Source organism: Oncorhynchus mykiss, chromosome 19, assembly GCF_013265735.2.
Source record: "Oncorhynchus mykiss isolate Arlee chromosome 19, USDA_OmykA_1.1, whole genome shotgun sequence".
Taxonomy (NCBI): domain Eukaryota; kingdom Metazoa; phylum Chordata; class Actinopteri; order Salmoniformes; family Salmonidae; genus Oncorhynchus; species Oncorhynchus mykiss.
Window position 1 is genome coordinate 57,330,014 of NC_048583.1, and position 16,129 is coordinate 57,346,142.

General features: G+C 44.8%; 1 protein-coding gene across 7 annotated transcripts in view; it reads right to left on the minus strand.

Moving 5' to 3' along the window:
• Window positions 1-16,129, minus strand: part of LOC110498390 (ribosomal protein S6 kinase alpha-1) — a 96,141-nt gene that overhangs the window by 25,290 nt on the left and 54,722 nt on the right. For 2 of the 7 annotated variants that reach the window (XM_036955147.1, XM_036955149.1), the window contains exons 3-4: window positions 7,511-7,564; window positions 1,069-1,185 (exon numbers count right to left, since the gene is read on the minus strand). In XM_036955147.1, the coding sequence (XP_036811042.1) occupies window positions 1,069-1,185; window positions 7,511-7,564 (171 nt within the window). Of the gene's footprint in view, window positions 1-1,068; window positions 1,186-5,074; window positions 5,480-7,510; window positions 7,627-10,194; window positions 10,320-16,129 lie in introns of those variants that run through there. The other 5 variants (XM_036955148.1, XM_036955151.1, XM_036955154.1 and 2 more) reach the window with 4 other exon arrangements.

Below are 16,129 nucleotides of genomic sequence, written 5' to 3' on the forward strand. Positions count from 1 at the left end.
AGAGACTGAAAAATAGCTTCTATCAGAAGGACATCAGACTGTTCAACAGCCATCACTAACATTGAGTGGCTGCTGCCAACAGACTTGAAATCCCTGGCCACTTTAAATGTCGTCACTTTTATAATGTTTACATATCTTGCATTACTCATCTCATATGTATGTACTGTATCTTAGTCCATGTCACTGACATTGTTCATCCATATATTTAGATATTCTTAATTCCTTTACTTAGATGTGTGTATTAGGTATTTGTTGTGGAATTGTTAGATATTGCTGCAATGTCAGAACTAGAAGTACAAGCATTTCACTATATCTGCAAAAACATCTGCTAAACACGTGTATGTGACCAATAAAATTTGATTCATGTGCACAATCACAGCCATCAACAACGCATGGGAGTGGTTGGATGCTGCTAAAGCAGGGGTTTTCAAACCACTCATCTGGGACCGCCAGACTTTTCACAATGTTGTTGTAGCCCTGAACTAGCTCACCTGGTTAACCTAGTCAGGGGCTTGATGATTATTGAATCAATCTGTGGAATAGTTCAAATGCGTGGAACGGCTAGGAGGAAAATCACTGTGCTAAAACACCAGCTTTCTGAATGGTTTATAGTGTAAAGAATTTCTACTAAAGAGATAAGCTTAGCAGTCAGTCATTAGTATCCGTCACAAAGTCAAACACGATTCGCTTCCCTCAACAAGGTCAGAAGTGTAGTAAAAGATGCTGCAGTCATTTTGTTCTAACCATTATCCCCCACTAACGAGGAGGAGGAGGAGGAGGAGACGGCAGTGTTGCTCGTCCCCTTTTGATCAAATCCAGGGATGGGCAACTCGTCTTCAGGGGCCGGAGTGGTGTCACTTCCCCCCATCCCTAGGAAAACACAGCTGATTCAACTAACTACATTCTAAACTGAAGATCATGATTAGTTGATTGGAGTCAGGTGTGTTAGCTGGGGAAAAACAGACACCAAATCAGGTCCTTGAGGACTGGAATTACCCACCCCTGGTTTAAACCAATCTACTATTTATCTGCAAGTAGAGGGTTAATGGAACATGGGCAATCTCTTACCTTGCCAAAGGAGCCCTGGCCCAGCACTTTAAGCAGCTCAAACTGGCGGGCGTCGGCTTTCTCTGAGCCCTCCTTGACCACGTTGGTGATGTTGATCTCCTTGATGACATCATTGTCCTAGACAGAGACAAAAACAAGGTCCATTATGCCGGAGATGGCATAGTAGGTCACCCTTCCAAGAGAAAACATTGACACTGTCTAAAGATAAAACCCATCCTAAATGTGTTAAGATTTTGCCATGCGTCCTGGAAAACCAAAGACGTTTGATCACGTGACCATGAAAATAAACTATTCTTGATAAGAATATTTCAGAATGAATAGGACCAGAGCTTCATACAGTGCATTCAAATAACTATTGCATGTAGCTTAGGAGACGTTAAGGAGCTGCTGGGAGTTGATTGATACAGGTTCCTCTTCTCATACTAGGTTGCGTCCTGATCAAAGTGGGTGTACCTAATTCTAAGAAGCCAACTGAAAAGAGGAAGAGGGTAGAAAACCAGGTATTACCAGAGATATATATATATCTATCTCTCTATCTATCTACAGAGCGAGAGTTCAGAGAACGGTAATGGCTTGGTGCAGCAGTGCTATTTAGGCTTAGAAGACAGAGGGAACAAGAGTGTGTAAGACAAAAATATCAAAAACAAGTCCCCTGGGAAACTTCTCAACCCTCGGGTGTATTTGTGTTGTGGGCAGCTTGTCGGAACAGTGAGGCTGATGGCACCATTTACTGTTAATGATACCGAGAATGGTAACAGCAACCACAACTTTAAATAATTCTGTTTTTACACCAGCGTTGTAGCACAGGCTGCTTTAGAGCCTAGGTCTACTGAATCTCACTGAAATTACAACAGAACATTCACACAGTACAAACATATTTTTTTTTTTGCAAATACATTGCCTTTATACCAATGTCTGCTGAGACATTTCTCAAAATAGCCAACTCCAGTATGCAGAGTTGCAGTGCAACTGCATTTACAAGCCTCGTTCTCCCTGCAGGCCTCAATGCTCAAAATCTGTTTGGTTTTTACAAATCTGTTTTGAACTACTGACGGTCTAAACAGCAAGTTACAAGTGACCAAATCAGATGTGTGTTCAGACAGAAGTCATTTGCTGACAAGGCTACGCTAGTTGTCATAGTAACAACGGGTATGTGTGCAGTGGTGTAGGCTGATTGGTCGTGGTGCTCGTGCTTCCCATCACTCAGAAGTTATGTAGCAAGCTGAGGTGACAACAATGTTGTCATGGACGTTTCCCAGTTGCTTTGAATGTTTCAAATCATAGTGTAAGAACACTTACAACGCCTCAAACGATAAGATCCAACTTTCAAAACGAGTCCTTTTTGGCTAGCCACAGCAGTCAACTAGCTAGTTAGCGGTTTAGCTTTCTTGCACAGTCCCTAATGTGTTTGTAAACAAGCTAGTTAGCTACCACATGTTCTTGTCAAAAAGTCAGAGTCGCTAGCAAGCAGCAAGATATGCCAAATAAGTCTAAAAACCACTTGAGGGCAGACAAATCAGATTTGACTGTTCAGACAAAAGGTCACATGGCCAGGAATCTGAAGGTGGTTTGAAACTAAATTGAATTTCAGCTACTTCAAATTTGCAAATGTGAACAAGGCTTTAGACTTCAGTATGCAGTAGGCTAGTAACCATGTTAGGCTAGTAACCACTTCTCTGATAGAGTTCAGTGTGTCAAATCGGAGGGTCTGCCGTCCGGACCTCTGGCGGTCTCTATGGGGGTGCCACAGGGTTCAATTCTTGGACCAACTCTCTTCTCTGTATACATCAATGATGTCGCTCTTGCTGCTGGTGAGTCTCTGATCCACCTCTACGCAGACGACACCATTCTGTATACTTCTGGCCCACTTAACAACCCTCCAGGCAAGCTTCAATGCCATACAACTCTCCTTCCGTGGCCTCCAATTGCTCTTAAATACAAGTAAAACTAAATGCATGCTCTTCAACCGATCGCTGCCTGCACCTGCCCGCCTGTCCAACATCACTACTCTGGACGGCTCTGACTTAGAATACGTGGACAACTACAAATACCTAGGTGTCTGGTTAGACTGTAAACTCTCCTTCCAGACCCACATCAAACATCTCCAATCCAAAGTTAAATCTAGAATTGGCTTCCTATTTCGCAACAAGCATCCTTCACTCATGCTGCCAAACATACCCTTGTAAAACTGACCATCCTACCAATCCTCGACTTCGGCGATGTCATTTACAAAATAGCCTCCAATACCCTACTCAATAAATTAGATGCAGTCTATCACAGTGCAATCCGTTTTGTCACCAAAGCCCCATATACTACCCACCATTGCGACCTGTACGCTCTCGTTGGCTGGCCCTCGCTTCATACTCGTCGCCAAACCCACTGGCTCCATGTCATCTACAAGACCTGCTAGGTCAAGTCCCCCCTTATCTCAGCTCGCTGTTCACCATAGCAACACCCACCTGTAGCACGCGCTCCAGCAGGTATACCTCTCTGGTCACCCCCAAAACCAATTCTTTCTTTGGCCGCCTCTCCTTCCAGTTCTCTGCTGCCAATGACTGGAACGAACTACAAAAATCTCTGAAACTGGAAACGCTTATCTCCCTCACTAGCTTTAAGCACCAGCTGTCAGAGCAGCTCACAGATTACTGCACCTGTACATAGCCCACCTATAATTTAGCCCAAACAACTACCTCTTTCCCTACTGTATTTATTTATTTTATTTATTTTGCTCCTTTGCACCCCATTATTTTTATTTCTACGTTGCACATTCTTCCACTGCAAATCTACCATTCCAGTGTTTTACTTGCTATATTGTATTTACTTTGCCACCATGGCCTTTTTTTGCCTTTACCTCCCTTATCTCACCTCATTTGCTCACATCGTATATAGATTTGTTTATACTGTATTATTGACTATGTTTTACTCCATGTGTAACTCTGTTGTTATATGTGTCGAACTGCTCTGCTTTATCTTGGCCAGGTCGCAATTGTAAATGAGAACTTGTTCTCAACTTGCCTACCTGGTTAAATAATAAAATAAATGTGCAGTGACCCAACCATAGTGAGTAGGTAATCATACTAATGAGGGTAGAACTAACACTAGACAAACACTCCTCTACCACACTGCTGACTAAGTTAACACTGAGTCACCATGAAATTACAACAACCACACCTAACTTACACATTCTTACTTGTGTAAAGTAAAAACCCCTCAAACCCACTGCGTCGATCTCCTACAAAGCGTTCGGTAGTTAAAATGTACGTTTATGGTAATCAAGATAATTTGTTTGGAATAAATTAGTACATTCTTAACAAATTAACCCCTACCGTCAAGAACAATATTACAGTACATTGCCAATTCCCTGCTTGTCAAACATCCTTTAAAACGTTCTTTTTTTAATTTAAGAATACAGTTGTAACGTAACAAAATGAGGCAAAAGTCAAGGGGTCTGAATACTTTCTGAATGACATAAACATACTGTTGCATTTTCATACTGTATCTCTGTGTTTAGGATTCAAATAACTGACATACTGTGAAGCACTTTGACTTATTCAGGTATTTCACAGGAACTGGATAATGACCAAGGTGATAATGAGGAACACCTGCGATGTGAAGGCCTTCAACCCGTTGAGTCAGACTGCTTCGACCACAATAAGCTCTCTCATAACACTTGCTGCCACACAGCACAATAGAATAAGTGTTCATTCATTAATACACCTACACAACTGCCATATATCTCTCAATAGCTGCTTTTGGCACTGCACATTCATAGTCTGTCAACAGGAAGCAAAACGAAGAAGAGGACAGGAAATGCAAACAATACATTCTAACACACATGACATGCCTTTTACACATCTCCTGCTCCATAAACAACAAGCCCAGATCTAATTATCGATGGGCCCAAAAACCTTCAGCTTAGTCGAAAATGCACTTCAACACATGACCATGTAAGTGAAAATCTGACAAGTGGAAGTTGGGATTCGCCCCGGTGTGAAGACCACATTACCATACACCGGGTTCTGTTCTGACGGTCTTCACATGAGGCGTCTGTCTCATTGCCTGTCTGTGGCACGCTGCAGCTGGCCAACGCATTGGTCTGGTGTTTCTTGAAGAGGAAGAAGAGGGTCAGCAAGCGGCTCACTTTCAACTTCCTCCTGTCCTTGTCCATCTCAACATCGCCTTGCCAACCTAGACCTCTTCATCTTAGTCACACCCCCCCCCTACCTCTGGACAAAGTCCTCAATCTCATACCAGCCTGGTAGACTGCCAGGTAAGATGAGGTGAACGTTGTCCTCTGTATGTAAGCTATTCACTTTGTGTCCTGTCCTCTGCTAGCACAGATCTTTGACTACTGCTGAACTGAAAGAGACACACAGACAGAGGGAGCGAGAGAGAGGCAGGAAGGAAGAGACCTGTGTGCAGAACCCACACAACTAGTGTGTGAAAGACAGAAAGGACAACTTCCCGTCGGCTATGGCCAGGGTGGTGAGGTGTGGCCAGGGTGGTGAGGTGTCACCTCCCTCACGGTCAACGTTATGACCCAGATAGAGATACATAATGACATTTGTAATGTCTTTATTCTTTTGGAACTTCTGTGAGTGTAAGGTTAATTGTTCATTTTTTATTTCACTGTTGTACATTATGTAGTTCACTTGCTTTGTCAATGTTAACATGCGTTTCCCATGCCAATAAAGCCCCTTGAATTGAATAGAGAGAGCTCTCGGTCTCCTTCGTTCTCGCGTTATAAAAGAGCGAGTGAGACGGGCCAGGACACAGGAATCCTTTACAGCCGCTTTCCTGCCACCCCCATTTACCAGTGTGTGAGGAGAGGAACTTCCACATCCCTACAAAACACACTGTCACTGTGTCTATATAAATCAATCCACACTTCCTCTTAGCTTCACCGAACACTGTTCCACTCAGTCTCCATTGGCTTTCTAAGTCACTACTTCTTCTTCAAGCTCCTAAGATCCCATGTTAGGTACTATAGAGCTCTACTGCATGACTAGACCAGGATCTAAATATCTTGTATTGTACCACTTGTACCTAGGCCACCTTCAGTTGCCAAAAGTTTAACGTTGCAGATACAAATACCATGAATTGAGCCAACATGATTCCTCGGTCTACATGACAGAGAGGCATGTTTGTGAGATATATATATATTTTTTTATCTGAATGTTCCAAAACGTATCCTGCTGATCGTGCCCCTATTATCCTCACAGTATAATTTACGTTTACATTTTAGTCATTTAGAGTTTTCACCAGCTCGGTGATTCAAACCAGCGACCCCTTACGGTTACTGGCCCAATGTTCTTAACCGCGATGCCATCTGCCATATAAACGCAGTCCCAACTCCATTTGTGATGTCATAGAGACAAGGAATGTAGGATAAGTTCCCAGGATGCAGAGCATAGTCCTGGACCAATCAAATCAGTTTATTTGTCACGTGCGCCGAATACAACAGGAGTGAAATGCTGACTTACAGGCTCTGACCAATGGTGCGGGGGAAAAAAGTGTGTGTGTGTGTGTGTGTGTGTGTGTAGGTAAGAAATAAAACAGTAAAAAGACATTTGAAAAAAAGAGTAGCAAGGCTATATACAGACACCTGTTAGTCAGGCTTATTGAGGTAGTATGTACATGTAGGTATCGTAAAAGTGACTATGACTATATGATGAACAGAGTAGCAGCAGCGTAAAAGAGGGGTTGGGGGGATGGCACACAATGCAAATAGTCCGGGAGTCTTCAGGAGTCAGTTCAGGAGTCTTATGGCTTGGGGGTAAAAACTGTTGAGAAGCCTTTTTGTCCTAGACTTGGCACTCCAGTACTGCTTGCCAGCCAGGGGTGGATGGAGTCTTTTACAATTTTTATGGCCTTCCTCTGACACCGCCTGGTGTAGATGGCAGGCATCTTTGCCCCAGTGATGTACTGGGCCGTACGCACTACCCTCTGAAGTGCCTTGCGGTCGGAGGCCGAGCAATTGCCGTACCAGGCAGTGATGCAACCGGTCAGGATGCTCTCGATGTTGCAACTGTAGAACCTTTTGAGGATCTCAGGACCCATGAAAATCCACACGGATTTCAACCAGATGTTGAAAATAACATTTCTTCAGCAAAGATGTATGAAAAAGGTGCCTTGTCAAATTCTGAAGCAAATGACTCAGACAGCTAAGGAGACAGCCACAGCTAAGGAGACAGCCACAGCTAAGGAGACAGCCACAGCTAAGGAGACAGCCACAGCTAAGGAGACAGCCACAGCTAAGGAGACAGCCACAGCGCTATTGCATTTCACTCTGAGCCGACAGACAGACAAGCATATTATTCGCTACATTTTCTGATATTGTTGACACAATATTGATTTTAGCTCAGCAAGGCAAAGCATTTGAGGAAGAGAGAGTGTATTGACTTAGCTGTGGATAAGGCCACTGAATGAGGAATAATCTTACCTTGGCAGTAATATTGGCAAAGTCCTTCTCTACCCAGGTAATATGGGACCTGTCCTGATTGGGAGGTGTTAGAGGGAGAAGGGCGTCAGGTTCGGCTGTGATTCACATGCAGTGTTCTATAGGAAAAAGTCGGGTTGTAGAGGTGATGCAGGGAAAATATTAGATTTTTATGAGGCTACCTTATGACATTTAGAGCCATCAGTATATGTATTATTTTGCAGGCCATTATTTTGATACTTGGGCTCTATAAATAGGCCACACACACACACACACGTCAGCAACTGTGTGTCCTGTCCACCCGGGCAGTCAGGATGGTTTGGTTGCCACACACACAGATGACAGGACGTAGCTCTGCCCTCCCACACTTCACTTCCCGTTTCTCTGATAACCCACAGAAAGAGACTTGTCACAACTCTCGCTCGCTTCCTGGGGCTTCATGACAATATTAAATACAGTGTGTTCAGAAAGTATTCAAACTCTGGCTTATTGCACATTTTGTGTTACAGCCTGAATCCCCCCCCCCCCCCCACCCACCCCATAATGACAGTGAAAATATGATTAGACATTATTGAAAATGAAATACAGAAATCTAAAATAGCCACACCCCTTTGCTATGACACTACAAATGGTGCTCAGGTGCAGCAAATTCCTTTGATCAATACAACTTGATTGGAGTCCACAGGTGGCCAATTCAATTGTTTGGACATGAATTAGAAACACACCCATCTAGATAAAGGTTCCACAGTTGACAGTGCATGTCAGAGCACAAACTATACCATAAAGTCCAAGGAACTGTCCGTAGATCTGAGATAGAATTGTAATGAGACACAAAATCGGGAAAGGGTATAAAAACAATTTCTAGAGTTTTGAAAGTTTCCAAGAGTGTAGTGGTCTCAATCATTGGGAAATTAGAAAAGATATGGAACTACCCAGACTCTGCCTAAGGCTGGCCGTACAACCAAACTCAGCAATGAGGCAAGAAGGACCTTGGTCAGGAAGGGGACCAAGAATCCAATGACCAAGATGCGAGAACTACAGTTCCTTGGCTGAAATGAGGGAACCTGCCAGAAGGACAAGTCTCCACAGCACTTCACCAATCTGGGCTTTAAGGGAGAGTGGCCAGAGTTTGCAAAAAGGCACATGAAACACTGATATCAGGTAAAATATTGTGGCCACTTGAGACAAATGTTAGTGCTTTCAGGCCAAAGAGTATGTCTGGAGAAAACCAGGCACAACCAGTAACCCATCTAACACTATCCCTACCGTGAAGCATCCTTGATGAGAGGATTTATGTTCCAACAGGACAATGACCCCAAGCATACAGCCAGGGCCATGCTGGAATGGCCACAGAACAATAATGTGAAAGTCCTTCGAGTGGTCCAGCCAAAGCCCAGAATTGAACCCTGTGGAAAATCTGTGGGAAGACTTGAAGATTGCTGCTCCCAATCTAATTTAAAACAGAGCTTGAGCATCTGGCAGAAAATCCCTGAATTCAGATTAGTGTACAGACACACACAACTCAAAGCTGTAATTGCCGCCAAAGGTGCTTCTACAAGGTATTGAATCATGGGTGTGAATACGTATGTAAATGTGATGTCTAGATTTAAAATGTATTGAAAATGAAATCTAAATGTAAAACAGGTTCAGTTTGTCATTATGGGGTATTGTGTGTAGATTGGTAAGACACATTTAAAAAACATTTTAAATAAAATGTTGAATTCAGGCTGTAAACACAAACTGTGGAATAAGTCAAGGGGTATGTATACTTTGACGGCACTGTGTATTCCAATTCAGTAGAAGCCTTCAACCACAGTAACTTAGTCAAGTGTGCATACATTTTTCATACGGGTGGCCCCAGGAAATCGAACCCACAATCCCTGCCGTCGCAGGCACCGTGCTCTACCAACAGCCACTCACACATTCTACAGCCGTCAGCGAGTATAGAAAACCTGTCCTTACACAGTCGCTCTTCCAAGAAGCTGTAAATGAATGCAATTCACTCGACAGCACACTCCATAGGATTTCACATAAGTGCTGACTAGCGGTAAATGAATTTCTTTGTGGAGTTATGGAACAAATGTGAATCTTCTCACAGCAAATGGAAAGTGAAGGGTAACTCAAACACATACAAATACATAAACCAAAAACGGTGTGCCAACTAAAACCTTTTTGCTGTAGTCGTAACATCTACACAGATCTAGTTTATTTTAGTCCGATGTAGACTAGTCCTTGGTTTGCCAGGCTTCTAATATCTCAGAGAGAGAGCTAGGTCGTGTTCCTCAGGGCTCCAGCATGTTGTAGCTAGCAAAACATTTCTAAATGTTGGAAATGAAAGGAACATGTGTTTCTTATTGGACTAGTGTAGATAGTACCTCCAAGTTCCTCTGTTTCAGAGCGTTTTCTTCAGTTTGGATACAGAACACAATGCTGGGGAATGCCACAATTCATTTTAAGTGAAGGTTAGAGGTTTCAGTAGAGTCCAAGTTGACAGTACTGTGGCCTTCTTCCTCTGACAGAATGAGTAGTTGGGGCTTGTCAGGGCTAGTCAGGAGACACACCACCATGTGTTTCCTACCTCGCAGTTCTCCAAACCCACCGCCCTCACAGGGGACCCTTTTCTCTAGCCCCTAAAATACACCACACACACACACACACACGCTGAAAACAGAGGGTCTGAGACTTGCCTGGGTTACGCGGAAACCTTGTTTGGTGCGAAATATGTGTCTCCACATCTTGTCGATCAAAGCTTCCCATGTCACAATGTCTCTGACTTCGACCGACACACAGACATGCTGTGACACTCAGAATGGGGCAGTACGCTCATCTCTCTCACACAAATGGGGAAATGCAAAGCGCATGTTCACCCCCGGTAGAAGACTGAATGTTCAAGTCCGTTGCACAGGTGTGGTCAGGGGGAAGAGAGATCAAGTCCGTTCCACAGGTGTGGTCAAGGGGAGAGAAATGTATATTTGCAGCCATGAGAAGAAATACACCACATGGCCAAAAGTATGTGGACACCTGCACGTCAAAAATCTCATTCCAAAATCATGGGTATTAATATGGAGTTGGTCCACCCTTTACTTCTATAACAGCCTCCAGTCTTCTGGGAAGGCTTTCCACTAGATGGAACATTGCGCCGGGGACTTGCTTCCATTCAGCCACAAGAGCATTACATTAGTGAGGTCATGCACTGATGTTGGGCGATAAGTCCTGGCTCGCAGTCGGTGTTCCTATTCATCCCAAAGGTATTCAATAGGGTTTAAGTCAGAGCTCTGAAGGCCGGTTAAGTTCTTCTACACCAATCTTGACAAACCATTTCTATATGGACCTCGCTTTGTGCACAGGGGCATTGTTATGCTGAAACAGGAAAGGGCCTTCCCCCAAAACTGTTGCCACAAAGTCAGAAGCACAGAATCGTCTAGAATGTAATTGTATGCTGTAGTGTTAAGATGTCCCTTCACTGGAACTAAGGGACCTAGCCCGAACCATGAAAAACAGACCATTGTTCCTCCACCAAACTTTACAGTTGGCACTATGCATTGGGGCAGGTAGCGTTCTCATGGCAACTGCCAAACACAGATTTGTCCGTTGGACTGCCAGACGGTGAAGCGTGAGGACCCGTTTCCACTGCTCCAGAGTCCAATGGCGGCAAGCTTTACACCACTGCAGGCGACGCTTGGCATTGTGCATGGTGATCTTAGGCTTGTGTGCGGTTGCTTGGCCATGGAAACCCATTTTATGAAGCACCCGACGAACAGTTCTTGTGCTGACCTCGCTTCCAGAGGCAGTTTGAAACTCGGTAGAGGACAAATTTTTACAGGGTTCGCGCTCCAACCCTCGACGTTCCCGTTCAGTGGGCTTGTGTGGCCTACCACTTCGCGGCTGAGCCGTTGTTGCTCCTATACGTTTCCACGTTACAATAACAGCATTTAGTTGACCAGGGCAGCTCTAGCAGGCCAGAATTTTGACACAATGACTTATGACGGTACCACGTTGAAAGTCACGGAGCTCTTCAGTAAGGCCATTCTACTGCCAACATTTTTCTATGGAGATTGCATGGCTGTGTGCTCGATTTTATACACCAGTCAGTAACGTGTGTGGCTGAAATAGCCAAATCCACTCATTTGAAGGGGTGTCCACATACTTGTGTGTTGTATGTGAGATATATAATCACACGCTTTCACTTGTTCGCTTACACAAAGATTTACAAACAATACATTTGCTGTATCAGTGCCACTGAACAATTCCAGACAAGTCTACTTCAGACAAGTTCTCTGTTTAGGTTACTTACTCATTCAATGTCTCTACTGAATAAAGAGCAATAGTGAGATTAGCCAATGAACCAGACGTAGAAAATGCTACATCTATTTAGTTTTTTAGGACTACAAGCTGGCGATCTCTCTGGTCGTGATCCAGCACGCTAAATTCTGTTTCCTTCTGCAACGCAATGACAGGAAGGAGAGGAAGTGACTTGCATGCTTACAGACTGGATGAAATACTTTGTACTGAAATTGCACTTGCCTCCCATTGAGAGACAACAATTGTATGAAGCAAAACATTTCTTTGTGAATTTAGCATCTCCGGCGGCTTTAATCACCTTGAGTTAGTGTGAGAGGGAATTGTTTGACGTAAGTTTAGCGCAAATATACTTGGTGTTAAACTAAAAACAACCTTCAAAACCACTTCCACATGAAGTTTAAAAAAAAATCCTGTTAATAAAACACATTCCCTTTAAAAACCACAGTGAAAAGGGTCATTGTTTAATGGTAGTGAAAGAATGTGCTTGAAATGTAGTGGTAAGGCTTTTGTCAAAGTCCCCAAGCAGTAAAGAAAGCCTAGTTTCACCAGTGGTCCACATATTGATGTAATGCTACATAAACACCACGAGGGGGCAGTGTGAGTCTATTCTCTACAACAAACCCAACTCCATAGAGACTAACGCCAGTACAGACTAGAGGTGGAGCTGCTGCAGCCAAGAACACGGTCCCACTGTTCCAGCTCAACAAAGTGACATAAGAGGCAGGGTGATATGGAGGCAGAGAAAGAACGCAAGAGAACACAGGGGAGGAGAGGTGATAGCCCAGAGGAGAGAAAGGAGAAGGTAGTGTGTGAGAGACAGTGAAAGAGAGATGGAACTAGATCTTTAGATAAAGTGAGAAACCGTTAGACACCAGACCAGGAAACGAGAAGAAGATATGGAGGATAGAGACAAGGCAGCCTGGTAGAGGAGGAGAGAGAGGAAAATTAAGAGGGATGAGACACAAAGAAAGGAGTCTAGTTCGAGGAGAAGGGAGGATGAGACGGTCCACTTGGGCCGTGTACCAGGTTGTCTGACAGACACCCTCTCAGTGCACCGGTTCGGTGCCCCCTCTCCTTCTCCCTCCCCCCAGAGTGTGTAATAATTGTACAGCCTCACACACGGTGGATCTCATTGTTGAAATACTGGACCCCAGCCCAGAGAGAGGTGGGAGGGAGAGGGGACAAGTGCTCAGTCCAAAACACTTCAGCTCAGAGTCAAACTCCAGCTATGCCAAGCCAGAGGAGCATATCATATACACTATGGAACTGAAATGTAGCACATCACTATCAGAAACTAGGTCGAACATCACCAACTAACACTTCTAGACATTGATACACACACACTTCACAGTAATGCTTTCACAGCGTTACAAATAGCAGTTCCTGCTGCCTGCACTAATATATATATATATATATATATATATAATCTCACACACAGTGTGCTGAATGCATGGAGCTGATATTTTATGGAGAGCACTTATTGCCACGTCAATGTGAAACGCTGAGTCAGCTGGATTTGGCGAGAATGCAAAAGCTTCAAAACAAACAATTCAGGGCTAAAAAAACCTGTTGACTAATGTTGAAAATGGAGCCAACCGATTCTGATTCCCTCCCTCACACACACACACACACGATTAGCTTACCTCACCTTAGTGCGTGTGGCCTCGTGATGTCATTGTAACAGTAGATTAGTGTAGCATCATTATAGAGGGGATAACCCTGGTCACTGTGAGGAGTTCCTTTCACACACAGTAGCGCCTAGGCCTTGTCAGCAGGCCAGGGTCCCCTGGCCCCATCATTCAGGTGATGAACGATGAACAGAGGAATGCCCCTCTCTCCCCTCCCTGCTCTCTTTTTTTCCTCTCTCTTCAAGAGAGACAGTGGAGCAGTGTTCAAGCAGAGGGGTTATGTCTCTAGTTTTCTATCATCTCTCCAACCCACCAGGCCCAGCAGTGAGATACAGACCCCCCCTCGCCAGGCCCAGCAGTGAGAGACACAATCCCCCCCACCCCCCACCAGGCCCAGCAGTGAGATACGGACCCCCCCTCACCAGACCCAGCAGTGAGAGACACAATTCCCCCCCCCCCCCCCCCCCCCCTCACTAGGCCCAGCAGTGAGATACGGACCCCCCTCCCTCGCCAGGCCCAGCAGTGAGATACGATCCCCCCCTCGCCAGGCCAAGCAGTGAGAGACACAATCCCCTCCCACCAACCCCAGCAGTGAGAGATTGACAGGTGGGTAAAGCAGCTGAGGGAGGGAGGGAAATCAGACAACTGTGTGGTCATGTGTGTGGATAAGTTTAACTATATTTGTAGGGACTAGAAGTCCCCACAAGAATACTGAACAAACAAAAGTTTGACCAACTGGGTAAGTCTTTGTTAGTCCCCTAGAAATAGCATTTGACCTTGTGGGGACTAAGGTAGAATTAGGAGTTAGGCTTAGTTGTAGGCTTAGTTGTAGGGCTAGGGAAAATTGGTTTTGATTGGTTATAAATTGTGCCCCCCCCCACAGTGTGTAGCACAGATGTGGAAGAATTCCATAGGTGGAGCTGGGTGAATCATCCTCAGGTGTAGAGTTACAATGACCTGCTGTTTCAGGTCTATTGCACCACCTGTGAAGAGGGAGAGTGATAAGGTGAGTGAGTGAGTGAGAGAGAGAGTGAGCTGAGAGTGCCTACCAAACTTCAACCAGGCGCAATCCCACATGTCCATGGAATAACAATAATAGTGTAGAACCCTGGGCACTTGTGGAGATCTGAGAGGATTTGATTGAAATAAACAATATGGTGAAACTTCCACCTAGCCTATCAGAGGGCAAAGTTCATATATTACCATATCGCTGACACGTGTCAAATCCTCTCAGATCTCCACAGGTGCATATGGCTTAGGGGTCCATTTGGGATCGGGCCCAGTTGTACTCACCACAGACAACAGAACAATGCTATGCAAATGCTAGCAATAGTACCTTCAGTTAGCATAGGCTAACGGCTAGTTGGTACATGTCAATAGTGATGGAGCAAAAATTGCAAAGGCAGCAATTTGGCTACTAGCCGTTAGCGTTACCTGCTTAAAATGCTGACATGACTAGTAGTATTAGCGGAAGTAGTGGAACGGTCATATTAATAATAGTAGCAGAGCTAGCAGGAATAGAGCGGTAACATTAGCCTAGAGGAAGGGCTGGTTGGAAGGGGGGATGGTGGCGCATTAGGAGGGCGTAATGTCTGGAATGGCGGGATGGGTCGATTGGAGATTAGGATGACGTAATGTAAACAATGAGGTCATCACAAAGCGCAGCAGGGCTAAGGGCTGACTGCAGCAGACATGTAGTGATGTTGTATATCAAGCACTCCTATGGAACATGAACGTGACTCACAGCAGCCTGCAATTCTCTTCAAAACACAGTCCCATGTTTCCCTCTCTCACACAACCTCCCATAGCCCAAATCCCTGGTCTTGCACACACTTAAACACTACCTCACAGAATCCATACAAACTGCTTTATACACTACAGGAACAAAAGTATGTGGACACCTGCTCGTCAAACATCTTATTCAAAAATCATGGGTAATAATATGGAGTTGGTCCCCCTTTGCTGCTATAATAGCCTCCATTCTTTTGGGAAGGCTTTCCACTAGATGTTGGAACATTTCTGCTAGGACTTGCTTCCATTCACCCACACGGAGGCACGGAGGCACGGTCATGCTGAAACAGGAAAGGGCCTTCCCCAAACTGTTGCCACAAAGTTGGAAGCACAGAACCGTGTAGAACGTCATTGTATGCTGTAGCTTTACGATTTCCCTTCACTGGAACTAAGAGGCCTAGCCCGAACAATAAAAAACAGCCCTAGACCATTATTCCTCCTCCACCAAACTTTACAGTTGGCACTATGCATAAGGGCAGGTAGCGTCCTCCTGGCATCTGCCAAACCCAGATTCGTCCGTTGGACTGCCAGATGGTGAAGCGTGACCATCGCAGCCGACACTTTGCATTGCGCTTGGTGATCTGAGGCTTGTGTGCAGTTGCTCGGCCATGGAAACCCCATTTCACGAAGCTCCCGACAAACAGTTATTGTGCTGACGTTGGCTTTCAGAGGCAGTTTGGAACTGTAGAGAGTGTTGCTAGGCGCTTCAGCACTCGGCGGTTCGGTTGTGTGGCCTACCACTTTGTGGCTGAGTCATTGTTGCTCTTAGACGTTTCCACTTTACAATAACAGCACTTATAGTTGATCGGGACAGGTCTAGCAGGGCAGAAATGTTATGACACTGCCATGTTGAAAGTCACTGAGCTTTTCAGTAAGGCCAGCCTACTGCCAATGTTTGTCT